The sequence below is a fragment of the Etheostoma cragini genome, chromosome 16 (assembly GCF_013103735.1).
Source record: "Etheostoma cragini isolate CJK2018 chromosome 16, CSU_Ecrag_1.0, whole genome shotgun sequence".
NCBI lineage: Eukaryota > Metazoa > Chordata > Actinopteri > Perciformes > Percidae > Etheostoma > Etheostoma cragini.
Window position 1 is genome coordinate 13101318 of NC_048422.1, and position 13861 is coordinate 13115178.

Consider the following 13861-nt stretch of genomic DNA (forward strand, 5'->3'; position numbering starts at 1 on the left):
CAAAATGTAACTGGCCTGCATCCTTTTTTTGTTGTGTTAGAATTTGTATTGAATAGGACAAATTAGGTTAGTATGTCAAGTATGTTGACATTCAACTGTATAATAATAACTTTTAAATTTCATTTAAATTTCATTTGGTGTGACAACCTCTCTTGGGTTTGTCACTGACTAATGACTGATGGAGTGAGGTGTCATGTAGGCTTTATTCCGGTCCATTTTTCCCTAGTAACTTGCAGGCATTCTATCTAATGCAGAATTTAAGAGGCTGACCATCAGTGGTAGGAGAAGTACTTTTTTGCTAATATAAAAGTACAAATACCACAAAATAAAAATCCACCAGTACTTAATTAAAAGTAGCCTATATAAGTGTTATACTTGAAAACAGACACATTATTATATCACCATGACATCATTAGATTATAACCAATGCATCAATAAGTAAACAGCATTTTACTATAGCAGCTGTAGTTTTTAAAAACGTTATATACAGTTAGGTACTTAATTTTGTTTAGTGGCTCCCAGCCTATGGAGCGGGCCCCTCCAAAAGATTGCAAGGGAGTGAGTTAAATAGGGTTGAAAAGCAGAAACTAAGTTTTTGGCCCACTAACGAATTATTTAAATGAAACCAAAAGTTACATGGGAGATGTCTCTTTGGAGAAGCTCTGATGAGGGACTTCAAGTAGGCACTGCTCTTTGGAAAAGGGACACGATTCTAAACGGTTGGGATTCACAAGTTAATCTTTAACAAAACATTTTATTCTATAGGATTATCATATGTTTATATGTAAAACTTAACTAGTGATTTTATCTGTAGAATAAATGTAGTGGAGTAGAAAGTAAAATAAGTTCCACAAAATATAATAAAGTGGAGTTTTTATGTAAATACACTTGGTTACTCTCCACCACTTAATCTTTCAGATACTGTATTCCAAAGCTATTATGCTGGACTGAATTCCCTTCTGCAGAAATTTTGTCTTGGCCCTCCAATCTATGTTCCCGCGAGATTTTCCGCGAGGCAGCCCTACCGCTCACAGCGGCACTTGCGTGGTGTGGACCCGTGTGCGTGCTAAACGTCTAACTTTGCCAACGTCCATGTAAAATTTGATTACTTTCGCTTAACATTGGTTATACACAGAAATCTCCGTCACCATGAGTATACTCGCCAAAATAGCAGAGATTGAAAATGAGGTAAGTGATGTGAGACAGCCGGCTGGCCAACTCAATGAATCAGTCACGTTTTAGCTACACGCTAACTGTTAGCTAGCTAAGTTAGCGTTAGCTAGCTGTTGGCTGTTAACTGTAGCAACTATTAGCCTAACGTTAGCTCCCACAGCTGGGCCACTCGTTACACTAAATATTCTTGCGCACATTTTCTTGACAGGTTACATTGTGTTTTGAAAAGTAACTTCACGTGGCCATTCTTTATGTGTTATTAATCAGAAGTCAGAGGGCGTTGTTTAATGTCACAATAACATCAGGTCATTGGTATAGCTACGGTTAACGTTAGTATTGACTATAGATTCTGTTGGCTTGACTGGTGACCAACAGTTTATCTTTACAGTTTGCGTTTACCTGTGAAGCTTCTCAGTCATCTAGCTAGCTAAGTCATGGTAGTTCTCTGTGATAGTACATTTACCGTTACGTTAGCACACGAAACATACAAACTTAATCCTAAACTTAACTTTACATAAAAGACTAAAGGTGTTTTGTAACCAACGTTTTCGACGTGTCAATATGTAACTTTCGTTTTGGACTCCAACAGTTGCGTATAACAAAATGTGAAAACAATAATTTTTTCTTAGGGTGTTTTTTTTTAATTCATTTCAATGTTGAAGAGGTTTAAAAGTAACCCCTGAACGTATCGTAAGGATTCAGCTAGAGGCGGAGTCACGGTATTTAGGTCTATAGTTTAGCTACGATATTTCAAAGTACGTCGGCAGATATTTTACAAAAAGAAGCATTAACCCAGCGGATGCTGCAATAAACCTAAAGCTCAAATTAACTTGGTGCTGTCTTGAAATGGCGAAATTGAGCAGATGGGGAAACAGAGGCCAGGTAAAGGACCCCCTCTCATTAAAACAGACCCCCATGGTTCGTAGTCGTCATTATTCTGTCAACTCCTTACTTTAAGAATAAGTTCCGTATTGCTCAAGTCTCTCTTTAAACAATATGGCCATAATAACACTGCCTTTTTTTCAAAATATAATCAGTTCGCCTGTTTATGGCCATTAAAATATCTCCGCTCTTCCAATTTAAGTGAAGGGGCATCGAATCTACAGTTCCCTTTTCTGCGCTATGTATTCCAAAGTGTATCACTACTCACAAATGTGTGTGTTTAATTTTAAGTTGTGTAATGTTCACTTAAACCTGATAACAAACTGTAAACAGTTGGTTACTACAAAACTGTAATGAAACAAGAATAGGACCTCACGCCGGTGGTATTACTGTTAAAACTGTAGATGGCCAGGACGCAGAGGAACAAGGCCACAGCTCACCACTTGGGTCTGCTCAAAGCTCGTCTTGCCAAACTGAGGAGGGAACTCATCACACCAAAAGGAGGCAGTGGTGGTGCAACAGGAGAAGGTAATATCACCATTTTTTAATTACTTAGTATATTTTCTACTCTCATCTAGGTTTTATTTCAAATGGGCCTTTTAAGCCTTCTCTGTCATCTAAAGCATTATAGCGTGTATTTTCTTGATACACGTTCCTGTTTTTTTGTTTTTGTCATTTAGGTTTTGATGTTGCAAAAACTGGTGATGCTCGTATTGGTTTCGTTGGTTTTCCCTCAGTGGGAAAGTCAACACTGCTAAGTAACCTTGCAGGTGTGTACTCTGAGGTTGCTGCTTACGAGTTCACCACTCTTACGACAGTACCCGGAGTTATTCGCTACAAAGGGGCCAAAATTCAGGTATTCACATTTCTTGTTTGTTCAGTTCCTGCTACAGTTTTCCGTGTGATATGTTTCCAGTGGGTTACTAATTTTATTTTCTTGTCTTCCCTCTAAGCTCTTGGATCTTCCAGGAATCATTGAGGGTGCCAAGGATGGCAAGGGCAGAGGCAGACAGGTCATTGCAGGTAACAACCTCTTTAAAAATAAAGAGACAAATAAACTGGATTGACAAAAAGCTGTGACACTGTTCACCCAGTGAAGTAAATTTTCTGCTAAGATTGAGACGAGTTTTTCCTTGAAAAAATAGAATTATAAAACAAAGGATGATGCCAGATACCTTTTTAGTTCTTTCCCTGTCAATAATATTGTGCATGGATGTTCCATTAAATTACTCTTTTGTCATTACTGTATGTTTGCTTCTAATGGCAGCAAAGAATATTAATAAAGCTTAGAAAAGAGTTTAAGGTGATGTTTAGAAGCAATGATTTAAACACATTTATTTCCACTCAAAGCTTTGTTTACTACTATAGGGGCACGAACTAGCTTTGACAAAGCTTTGTAGTATAGTACAAAATATACCATTGGCTTACCGATAATGCAAACCATGTACACCTGGACCAGCACATTTAGATTTATTTTTGATTCAGATGTTTTTTGCTTAAATAGTGCCAGAAAAAGTAAACCTTACCCGTGTTATTATTCTTGAATGATTGCAGATGCAAACTGTATCTACTACAGAAGCAATGTGATGCCTTTATCCATACTGCTCTAACAAGTGTTTGCTTCGGTCTCTTCCCTTTGATTTAGTGGCTCGAACTTGTAACCTAATCCTGATAGTGCTCGATGTGTTGAAGCCTCTTGGTCATAAGAAGCTAATAGAACATGAGCTGGAGGGCTTTGGCATTCGTCTTAACAAGCAACCACCCAACATTGGCTTCAAGAGGAAGGACAAAGGAGGCATCAACTTCACAGCTACAGTATGTCTCACCAAGAATTTAAATACAAAAGTACAAACCTTGTCCATATTTTCACTTCTAAGCGAGTCCCAGAAATGAATCTTCTAAAGGCCATAAGAGTGTACAGTTGGTTTTTAATGTGTTATGTGTGTGACAGTGTTATAAATGCGGGTTGTCTATTTGCCATTCAACCAAAATAAAGAGCTGGAAAAGAGAGATTATCATGATGAGAACCATCAATCTAAACATTGTTGGTCAAATAAAGGATGTCACTTAACACTGCCATTATTCTGGCATTAAGGATTTTAGTTGTCAGGAATATCTGTCGTCGATTGTCAGTTCATTTTGATAATAGCCAATTTCTCAATCTCGCAACCCATTAGTTTAAACAAACATGTGAAAGCCTTTTAATAACCTTTGTGTGTATAAATAAGTTAATTAAAGGTTTGCACTTATCTGCGGAAAATATAATTTTTACATAAGGTGTGTATCACCTTGGGAACAAACACTTTTCAATGCCCCCTCTGGTGGACATGTATAAGATTACTCTTAACTCAGTTGCTGCTACCCATTTATTGTCCTGTCCTGCAAAATATCAACATTTATTTTGTATTTGGTAAATGCCACAATTACCATTGGCTATATCTAATTCTCATGGATTTTCATTATACTGAACTTGAAGCATGATGTAATTGTACAATATGAGTATTTTTTTCATTATCTCTCTGACTTGTGCTGATGCCTGTCATTCCTTCTTTCTTTAGTGTGCACAATCTGAGCTGGATGGTGATACTGTTAAGAGTATCCTGGCAGAGTACAAGATCCACAACGCCGACATCACTCTGCGCAGTGACTCCACAGCTGATGACCTCATTGATGTGGTGGAGGGAAATCGGTAAGCTGTTAGCTGCTGAGGTGCCAGAATTGGCCCTCCTTAGTCATTCCCAGTGGGTGTGGCCTGTTGGAATCGTAAATCCCATTTCAATTCTCACTACACCAGTGTAGATACATTTTAAAAATGCCATTTATGGGTTCCAACCACATGCATTTGCAGACCACTTACCATTTTTTCATACATATGTGTAATGCAATTGTAGTAAGCAATGTCATCTCTTAATCTTAAAGCCTATGGGATTAACATTCCTCAATGTAATTAAATATAAAAACTCAGGAAATGCATTCAAATCAAGGATATGGTTGATGTAGGGTGGGGCATGTGCAGCTGGTCTACCTCCGTGCTGTGTTGTATATTGGACAAGGACTTGTCGTCCCAGGACTGTCTTTCTGCATTTTTTTATTGAACATTGACTGATTTACAGGTCATGACCGTTTCAAATGAAGGTACAACAATCCATCATACAATACAAATCAGGAATGCACATCTATAGAAATACAGTTAGACAGTAAAGAGATGTTTTCCCCAAGCCAACCCTTATAGCTCTACTGTTATTGTACGCAGACAAGCAGACCCCACGTAAGTTGTAAATGGAGCCCCAGACTTTATGAAACGGTTTCTCTCTATGGAGAATAGCGAATAAACTCTAGTACACGGCATATCCTCCGGGCAAAGTAAGGGGGTTCCTCCAACACCCACTTCAATAAAATACATCTTCTAGCACAAAAGAGCAGGGTTTTAAGAACTTTTAGCTGATTAGATGGAATATCTGGAGAATGATGGTCTGTACCTAGAATACAGAATAAGGGAGAGATGTTCATTGTCTTTCTGCATTTTATTGCAAGGCACCAGACATGGCAACAGCATAACCTCGCTGCATCTGTAATGAAACAAATCATTCACAGCGTATCTACTGCATAAATACACTCTGTGCCCTCCCAGGGAGGAACAAAACGAAACAAAAATTGAAAACATAATGCACATAAATATTGTAGGGAGAAAAATAAACCTCTTGAAAAATAAAAAAAATAACCAATATTTCACATAAATGAATATCCATACATTAACCCATATGTATGCAGTTTTATAGAAATAATGCATTCACAGGATCTCTTTTGCATAAATGCTCTGTGCCTGTGTAACACCATGAACAGTCAAAAAATGTTCCACACTAAACAGCATTGTGTCAGTACACTGGCTTTGCAAGCTTCACGGCATCCCTGCCACACACATGACTTGACATATTTCTCTACACACAAAGCTTTGACTTTACTTCAGCCTGTTCTACATTGACGGTTGCTTGTCATGCATCACTTTGATGAGTATTGGCCACTTACAGTCTCTTGTCCACAGGGTCTACATCCCATGCATTTATGTCCTCAACAAAATCGATCAGATCTCCATCGAGGAGCTCGACATCATCTACAAGGTGCCCCACTGTGTTCCCATCTCGGCCCACCACCGCTGGAACTTCGATGACCTGCTGGAAAGGATGTGGGACTACCTAAGGCTTGTGCGCATGTAAGAGTTGTTTATACAATCACCACTAGGGGGTGTGAATGGAAGTGAAAGAGAGTTGGGGATTGAAATGGTGCAGAACTAGAAATCTACCTTTTGTGAATCATAATTATTTTTGTTGGTTTAGACTGGAAGATTTAACTGAGATTTTGTGTTTATTTCCAGCTACACTAAACCCAAAGGCCAGCTTCCCGATTACACATCTCCTGTTGTGCTCCCTGACGGAAGAACTGCTGTCGAGGATTTCTGCTTAAAGATTCACAAAAACCTCATCAAAGAACTTAAGTAGTAAGTAGATTTGGCTTTGATTTTTCACTTTTTAAATTGAATTTTTTTTCTCTTAGCACACAGATTTGATCATGTGTGCTATCTCCCTACAGACGTTTCTTTCCCCTATCCTTTTCTCATTATGTCTTAATCCAAAAAGATTATGGTTATTCAGTACATTAGAATTGTAATGTATTCACTTAAATTACAGTTGTAATTTAGATTTGTTAGAAGAATATGTTTATCTGCTTTATTCCACACTCTTACTAAAAGGCATTGATAGTTACCTTACACCAGAATAAGTGGTCGCATTAATCCCAGCCATTACCCTCTTTATGGCTAGGTACCCCAGATAAGCATTCATTTGAGAGTTTGGATTAGGATCTGACATGTGTTGCACCACCATCTCCAAATGGGAGCGCTAAGATCGTCAATCAGTTTATATGTTAGTGCTGCTGAGCATTACCCATCCTCCAGGGAATTAATGGGTCAAACTGTGACTCACGATTAGAAAGCCTTTGTAACTAAAGGATGTCAGGATTGTATCCTGTAGGTTACTTTATAGTGCACAACCATTGTTGCTGTAGCAAAGAATAGGAATGATAGTATCTGTGTCAATTATTTTCTGTTGTAATTAAGGACTTAATTATCCCATGATGAGCACTTACATCCTTTTTTGTGGTTCTTTGAGGTGGTTTAACGTTAAACATGCCTCCCGTTTACTGCCTTAAAGGAATCCTTCATGTACAATCATTAAAATATATTTTTTATTCCAGTGCACTTGTGTGGGGAGCATCTGTGAAACACAACCCTCAAAAGGTGGGCAAGGACCACGTGATGAACGATGAAGACGTTATCCAGCTGGTGAAAAAGTAAAAGCAGTCGTAGTTCACTGCATATCTTGTGTATTACGAAGTTTTCTGTACAAGTGCTCATAAAATCACCAAACATCCATCAGAGCATCTGTGTCCTGCGGTTTCCAGTTTTATGCTGTAATTTAAGAATAAAATGACATATGTCACGTTCAAAAGAACCCACAGTACTTAACACCATGAATAGTTCATATTGAATATTTGTTAAGTCTTGCCGTAAGATCTAAAATAAAATGTTCAATTAAAAAATTACTAAAAAGACTCTTTATGTTTTAATTCTTGTGCCATAGTTAAGTTTTTTTTTTGTATCCAGCCTTCTAAATTAAAACCCATTGCACAACTCTTGTCCAGTACACCATTCTTTATTCAAGGTTTTTGTCTATCAAGCCTTTACCAGGGTGGTCCACTGTTAACACGTGCAGTATGTATCAAGTGTAGACAGGCACAGTTTTTCTCTCCATTTAAACCGTAATGTGTTGCTGTCACAGAAGCATGACAGAAATGTTGCATCATTTTAACCTGTGCTTTATCACACTAACATGGTCTCCTTCAGAAACACACCAGAACTGAGCAGCAGCAAAACCATGACCATTTCGGTCTGGCTCAGAGAAAAGAAGTCATTGGGATCCATGTCCAGCTAAGTGATTTATGTGACATTGATGAGGAAGGCTGTAATTCAGGCTGGTGGTCCACCCCCTCTTTCTGGTAGGGACAGCCACTCAGGTTAATCAGTTCATTCACTCAGACACAGTCTGGGGACATCATACGACAGCTGTTCACAACTAATAAGACTCTGCAGAGCAAAATATAGAGCATTTCATCAGAGCTGGGAGCACTTTGGGAAGCTTGCATTATCTGTTGTCGATATGTTGCAACCTGCATGAATTGCGGCCATTTTATGCCTAAGCACTTAATACTTTCCAGTGATTCAGTGGATGACGCCAGAGCATACGAAAGTATATAGACTAATATGCTGTTGTCGGATGGAAATTTGGAGAATAAAGATTACACTTAATAGCCGTACAATTAAGCTTAGTTTTCCCAAAGCTATAAGAGTGTTTCAAAGCTTTTAATATGCTGAAAAGATGTACTGGCTTTTATAATTTCCAGCTTGTTTTGTTTAAATAAACTGACCCTTACATGTCATCTGATATTACACAAAATGTATCAAACAGGAAAATGTTGGCATTTTAAGACATGCAAAATATCCAATGTCCTTTAACAATTTTGTATATCTTCATTTACCATCAGAATACAATGTGCAATATTTGATCCCTATTGAATAAATACTCTGCAGTCCAGTCGAGAAGAAAAACTGCTTTGACCACAATATAGTATTTTCCCGCTCATATATAAGAAGCCATGGAATCGCCAAAAGGGCTATTAATGTTATCCGTTCATTCCAGGTTACGGTGTCTAAATAATGTTAGTCTTGGGTGTTTAACAAGGATTTAGATGTGCAACAACGCTATAATGGTCAATGAGGATGTGATTGTGTGGATTTTATGTTATAGACTACAGTTCTTACTGAGAGAATAGCCACTTTTGTAGAAAAAGCTGCAGTGGTTGAGGGTTTTGCATGCCTGTCCTGCAGCAGCAGGATCAACTCTCCTCAGACACCACCTCTTCCCCACCCCCGTTTACCCTGTAAATTATAGCAGCACTTTAGCTAATGAAAGAGTTGAAGACCGGGCACTAATAAAAGCCATTAAGTGAATAAAGCACTTCCCCCTCTAACAAAATTAAAGAATCTACCCATTTGTAGAGGGAGGTCTCTGTATTAATATTTATGAAATGCGGAACCGGTGGGCCCCCCCAAACTCCCCAACCAACATCCAATCCCAGCCTGATCAAGTCCTCCTTGCCAGTGCACCTATCCCAAGAGAACATCACCAACCCCTCCTAGCTGGAAGGAGGGGCAGGAGATGGGGACTTGAAGGGTGCTGAGGACGCAGTCAGGACAGTCTGTCTCCAGTTGAGCAAACTGGTAGACACAGCTCAGAGCTCCCAATCTCCTTCATCAGCCCTCAGCCGGCTACACCTAACAGCGACTCCGGGACCTGAGGATGGAAAGGTAGGTTTCATGGAAAGACCAGACGTATAGAGGCAAGTTTCCAAAGACGCCAACTGGAGGTTGTCAGTTAAATACAGAGTAAGTTATGACTAAGTTGCAAATTTGTAATGTTATATTGGTAGTTTGTTGAGTTGTGACCTTCAGTCTGAAAACAATTTGATGTATTGCTTTAAATCAGATACTTTTAATGATAACCAATTAGGAACATTTGAACCTTCTTTCTGAGATGCATGAGTTTCAAGACCAACTCTTCAAAGACAGTGATTGTGGTGATCCATGTACCTTTTTGATGAAAGAAAAATTGCCTAAAACGGTAAGGACGCATAAATGTGTATCACAATCATCTTTGCATAAAAACCATCACGCCATCCCATCAGCCACACTGCATCCCTTTGAAACATTCATTCATTGTTCTGAAAAACAGAGGTCTGTTTGACCGCCACCGCCCACCATTTTCACCCAAAGAACTCCCATTTTTTGGGCGATTTGGTCAACTACAAATGCAGGGTTTCTCTTTAGTGCATCAATATGCATTGTGGTGTAATTTCATTACACAAAGTGGTTCAGTTGCCAGTGGTCTAAGTTGATTATTGTACCATGCTTTTTCATTTTAGTTAGCTGTCCCATGGGAGCTGAAAGAGACACTAAAGAGAAAGTAACAAGATTGTCAAACCTTTTGGAGAAACAGCTGTCTTTGCCTTATAGTATCATGACTCTTGACATTGCACTTGGTGACCGTTAACATAGTTAGAATGAAATTGCCAGAAGGGGTTTTGTCTTTACTCTAAGAAGACAGCAAATGTCCTTAGATGGACAACGGCAATATAGCAATCATTATTGAGTATATTGGTATCTCCAGCCACCAAGACTTCTTTTTAGTCAGTTACATGTTCAATTTCAGAAACTGGACTTGACGAATCACCCAAACTCTGTTTCCATTGATCTGTCGAAGAACACCCAACAGACTGGTAGAAACCTAATTTGATTAAGCCACTGTTCCTCAAGCCCGATGTAAATCTTTTGATACAAAACGTCTTTTTAATGTTTGCATCATGCAGTAGTCAAGTTTTTAGACTTTTTTTCAGTCGTGTCTGGTAGAGTCGTGCACGAAGGGCGAGAGGGTGGGGTTTGACGCAGTTAGGGCGCAGGAAGGGTGTAGCCCTTTTTTTCCGCAGTGAGTGTGACCCATGACTTTTTTTTTATTCTGCAGATGTACTTTACTGCATCTGTGTTGTAATTATTTTCCAATCATTGTGTGAACCAATCTGTCTGTCGGATCTCCTCCCTCACACTTTGGACTTTTTAGAATCTTGGACTGAGCTGTTGGATTGTTCTTTAACTGCAAGAAAATACTTTGATGATAATGTTTCTTACGAGTTTTGATACTTGATGAGTTGGTTGATGCAGGCGATAGATGTATTCTGTTTCACCGATTTTCTTCCCTCAATTCCATTCACATTTAAACCAAAGCTTTCAAGTTCCTCGGACGCCTCACGTAAAGCTGGATCCCCTCTGAAATGCGTTGTTTTTTTGTCTTTGCCCTGGACCCCATTGTGCTTGATCTAACCATGCAGTGCGTCTTCTGTCCATGGTTGTGCCAAGCACCTTGGAGCCTTGTGTGCACTACCGACCTTCTGTTGTGAAAAAAACCCTCTGATTTTCATTTTTAAATAATTAATGTGCTTGAATAATTTGAGAATCTAGAAATATAGATGAAATTAACTCTAAAATAGGGTAATGAAACTTAAACATTTTGGGAAAGAATATGGTATATGGTTTAAAAGCTTTGGCTCTAATTTATTTTTAATAATTCTGGTTCCTGTTGTTTTTTTCCCACATTGTAGGTTCAGATGTATGACTATGACCAATAAATATCATCTAAACATCCTGTGTGTTTTATTGTTTTTTTTACTGTTGAATGAAGGGGGAAAATGATTTTAAAAGAGAAAGAGAGTAGAGCTCAAATGGTTTATAGCATTCATATATATGAAACGGTCATTTTCAATATGGCAGATTTGTGTAAACGATCAATTAATGTAAGTGCTCTGCAGCTTTTAACTATGGCTAATAATTTCAGACAGTGGATGTCTCACATTAAAAAATGCAGTCTGTCAAGACTGTAGACACATCACTGATCTGTAAATCAAACCATGAGACATCCAAGCCCATGGGTTTTAGACGGTTAGTTTATGTTTGTGAAATGATGATTGAATACATTAGTTATTTTTCAGTCTATGTTGTCCCATGAGTCAAATCACATTTAACCAATAAATTTGAAATGATTAAACCGGACTCGCCCTTTTCTTTAAGACTCTTGTTTTAATGAACACAGTCTTCACTAACATTTCATGTGCTGCAGGCATTACATGATAATGTACCCTGTAAAATATTATTGTATGACTTTTGAGTTTGAATCACTGTCAGAATGAACGTCACAGCAATAAAGTACACCGAGAACCTTGTCTTGTCATGTTCTACTGAGTAAATGCACTCTATCCTGGAGACATCCATAAATTTGTCATTTCTCACGTAACATATTTCCCCCAAAAATGAAGCCTTCTTTGACTGAGAATTATGATGATAGATTGTCATTGTTGGCTATATGCCTTTATTTTATGGGATTGCGCTCTCACCCTGGATGAGGTGATGTAATTCCTCAATTGCAGCTGCTGTCTTGAATGCAGTTATTTTATTTATGTTTCAAATACAATTTATCAAATGCATTTATTAAAAACAAATAAAATTAGCCTTTTTACTGCAGAAACTTAGGCTAAATCCTAATTCTCCATTTTACCCCTTCCCCTTCATCCCAGGGGTAGAAACATACCCCTATGAGATGGTACACCACTTGGTTAAACAAACTTCCAAGATGCCATCTGCAAGTGTGTGTATGTTGTTTGCCTGGGTTTTGTCAACAGTGTCACACGTAAGTACGTTTCTTTTATGTTCACTTTGGTGGTGGTGTAATGAACGGAGCGGAGACGGGTATGTACGGAATTATATAACTCTAGGGGATACGGTGAATAAGCTAAAGTCCCACTAAGTCAGAGTGTTCCTTTAAATGTTATTTTTAACAATGCGGATGGCTGTGTTCTATTTAGTAGCATGCACAATGTACCAGGACCATGAAGCGAAGCAGCTAAATGGAATTCAGCACTTCATTTTATTATTCACACCTGTACTTTTCCTACTGTCACAAGTCGAAATGCCTTTTGTAAAAAGCCTATTTAAGATTATTTTGTGAGACTAAGAGGGATATAAAATCAAAATCATAAAGACCAGCAATCAGAATTAGAGGCGCAGACAAAATTGGCACACATTTCTGTTGGTAACATTTTCTAATTTACAAATTTGATTTATAAAAATTGTTTTAAAATCGTTACAACCCAACAGCTATAAATAACTTATGGGCTCTGAAAAAGGAGTGAAAAGATACATCATTTGTAGCTGTCGTAACCCACTAAAAGCTCCGACCAATCAAAATGATCGGGCCGAGCTGTTTGATTGGTCGGTTGCGTCACAGCCCGCTGAGGGCACACCACAGGTGTACGGTTCCTTAACTGTCTATTTGTACGAGCCAGAGCTCAGTGCGCGTCGACTGCCGCCGAAATGAAGGGAAGCTCAGCAAAGTTAGTCACTGCCGCAGTTACCTTCACCCACCGGCCTGCTAAAAAGAAAATAAAGACTGGAGCTGAAACAGCCACAACTTAAAGGCTTTTTAGGCGCAGCAAGAGGACAAACAGGAATAAATTGTGGAAATGCTTTTCAGCGATGGAAAACGCTGAAGGAGTTGAAAGGGATAAAAACTGATGGTTGTCGTTTTTTTGTTAGACAGGTAAGATTAACGTTACGTGTTTTTTTTTGTGGGGGGTTTGTTGTTTTCACGAAATGTCCAGCCAACGTAGATTTACATTTATGTAACTATCTACCGTTGTAAGTCCTATTAGCCCAATGCTAACGTTAGCTTTCCTGTCAATGTAGGCTACTAGCTAGCAATTAAGCTACACTAGCTAACGTTAATGTATGTTTACGTATTCTTATCTAACAAAACGCTAATTTGTATAACGTTTTATGGTCGCTAGGGTCTGAACATGTGTCATTTACATATTAACTTTTCAGAAATGTGCTGATGCAGAATTTGCGCTTTCTTTTTGTTATTTGGTAGTTATGGCAAGGCTAATTGGACGTCTACACCGGGAAAACACGGATCTCTCCTGCTGTGTTGACGATTGTTTCACAGTCTCTCTCCGACCGGTGAGTAACGTTAGGTCTAGTGCTTGATGCAGGAGTGAACTGTACTTTTTGAAGGGCGACACATACACAATGAGTTATATCAATGAAATACATTGGTATTAAAGGATTGTGACTTTGGTCTTGGGGGGGGGG

At 38.6% G+C, this 13861-nt stretch overlaps 1 protein-coding gene and 1 long non-coding RNA gene across 2 annotated transcripts in view; both read left to right on the forward strand.

Annotated features, from left to right (window-relative positions):
- The first annotated feature begins 984 nt into the window (after positions 1-984).
- drg1 (developmentally regulated GTP binding protein 1) lies at positions 985-7677 on the forward strand. Its single transcript, XM_034896365.1, has 9 exons — positions 985-1188; positions 2460-2583; positions 2736-2911; positions 3009-3078; positions 3701-3870; positions 4614-4744; positions 6098-6265; positions 6428-6550; positions 7306-7677. The coding sequence occupies exons 1-9, from the start codon at positions 1150-1152 to the stop codon at positions 7403-7405; spliced, it is 1101 nt and encodes a 366-aa protein (XP_034752256.1). The 5' UTR covers positions 985-1149; the 3' UTR covers positions 7406-7677.
- A 5331-nt stretch (positions 7678-13008) lies between these two features.
- Positions 13009-13861, forward strand: part of LOC117959312 — a 1563-nt gene continuing 710 nt past the window's right edge. Inside the window, exons 1-2 of the long non-coding RNA XR_004659915.1 lie at positions 13009-13310; positions 13641-13729. This is a non-coding gene — a long non-coding RNA (uncharacterized LOC117959312). The remainder of the gene's footprint in view (positions 13311-13640; positions 13730-13861) is intronic.

What these genes read in the sequence shown, in the direction of transcription:
- drg1 (XM_034896365.1), top strand. Translation starts at nt 1,150, where the DNA reads ATGAGTATACTCGCCAAAATAGCAGAGATTGAAAATGAG. An exon ending in AGGCAGACAGGTCATTGCAG is followed by an intron (nt 3,079 to 3,700) that starts GTAACAACCTCT and finishes CCTTTGATTTAG; the next exon opens with TGGCTCGAACTTGTAACCTA. An exon ending in CTCATCAAAGAACTTAAGTA is followed by an intron (nt 6,551 to 7,305) that starts GTAAGTAGATTT and finishes TTTTTATTCCAG; the next exon opens with TGCACTTGTGTGGGGAGCAT.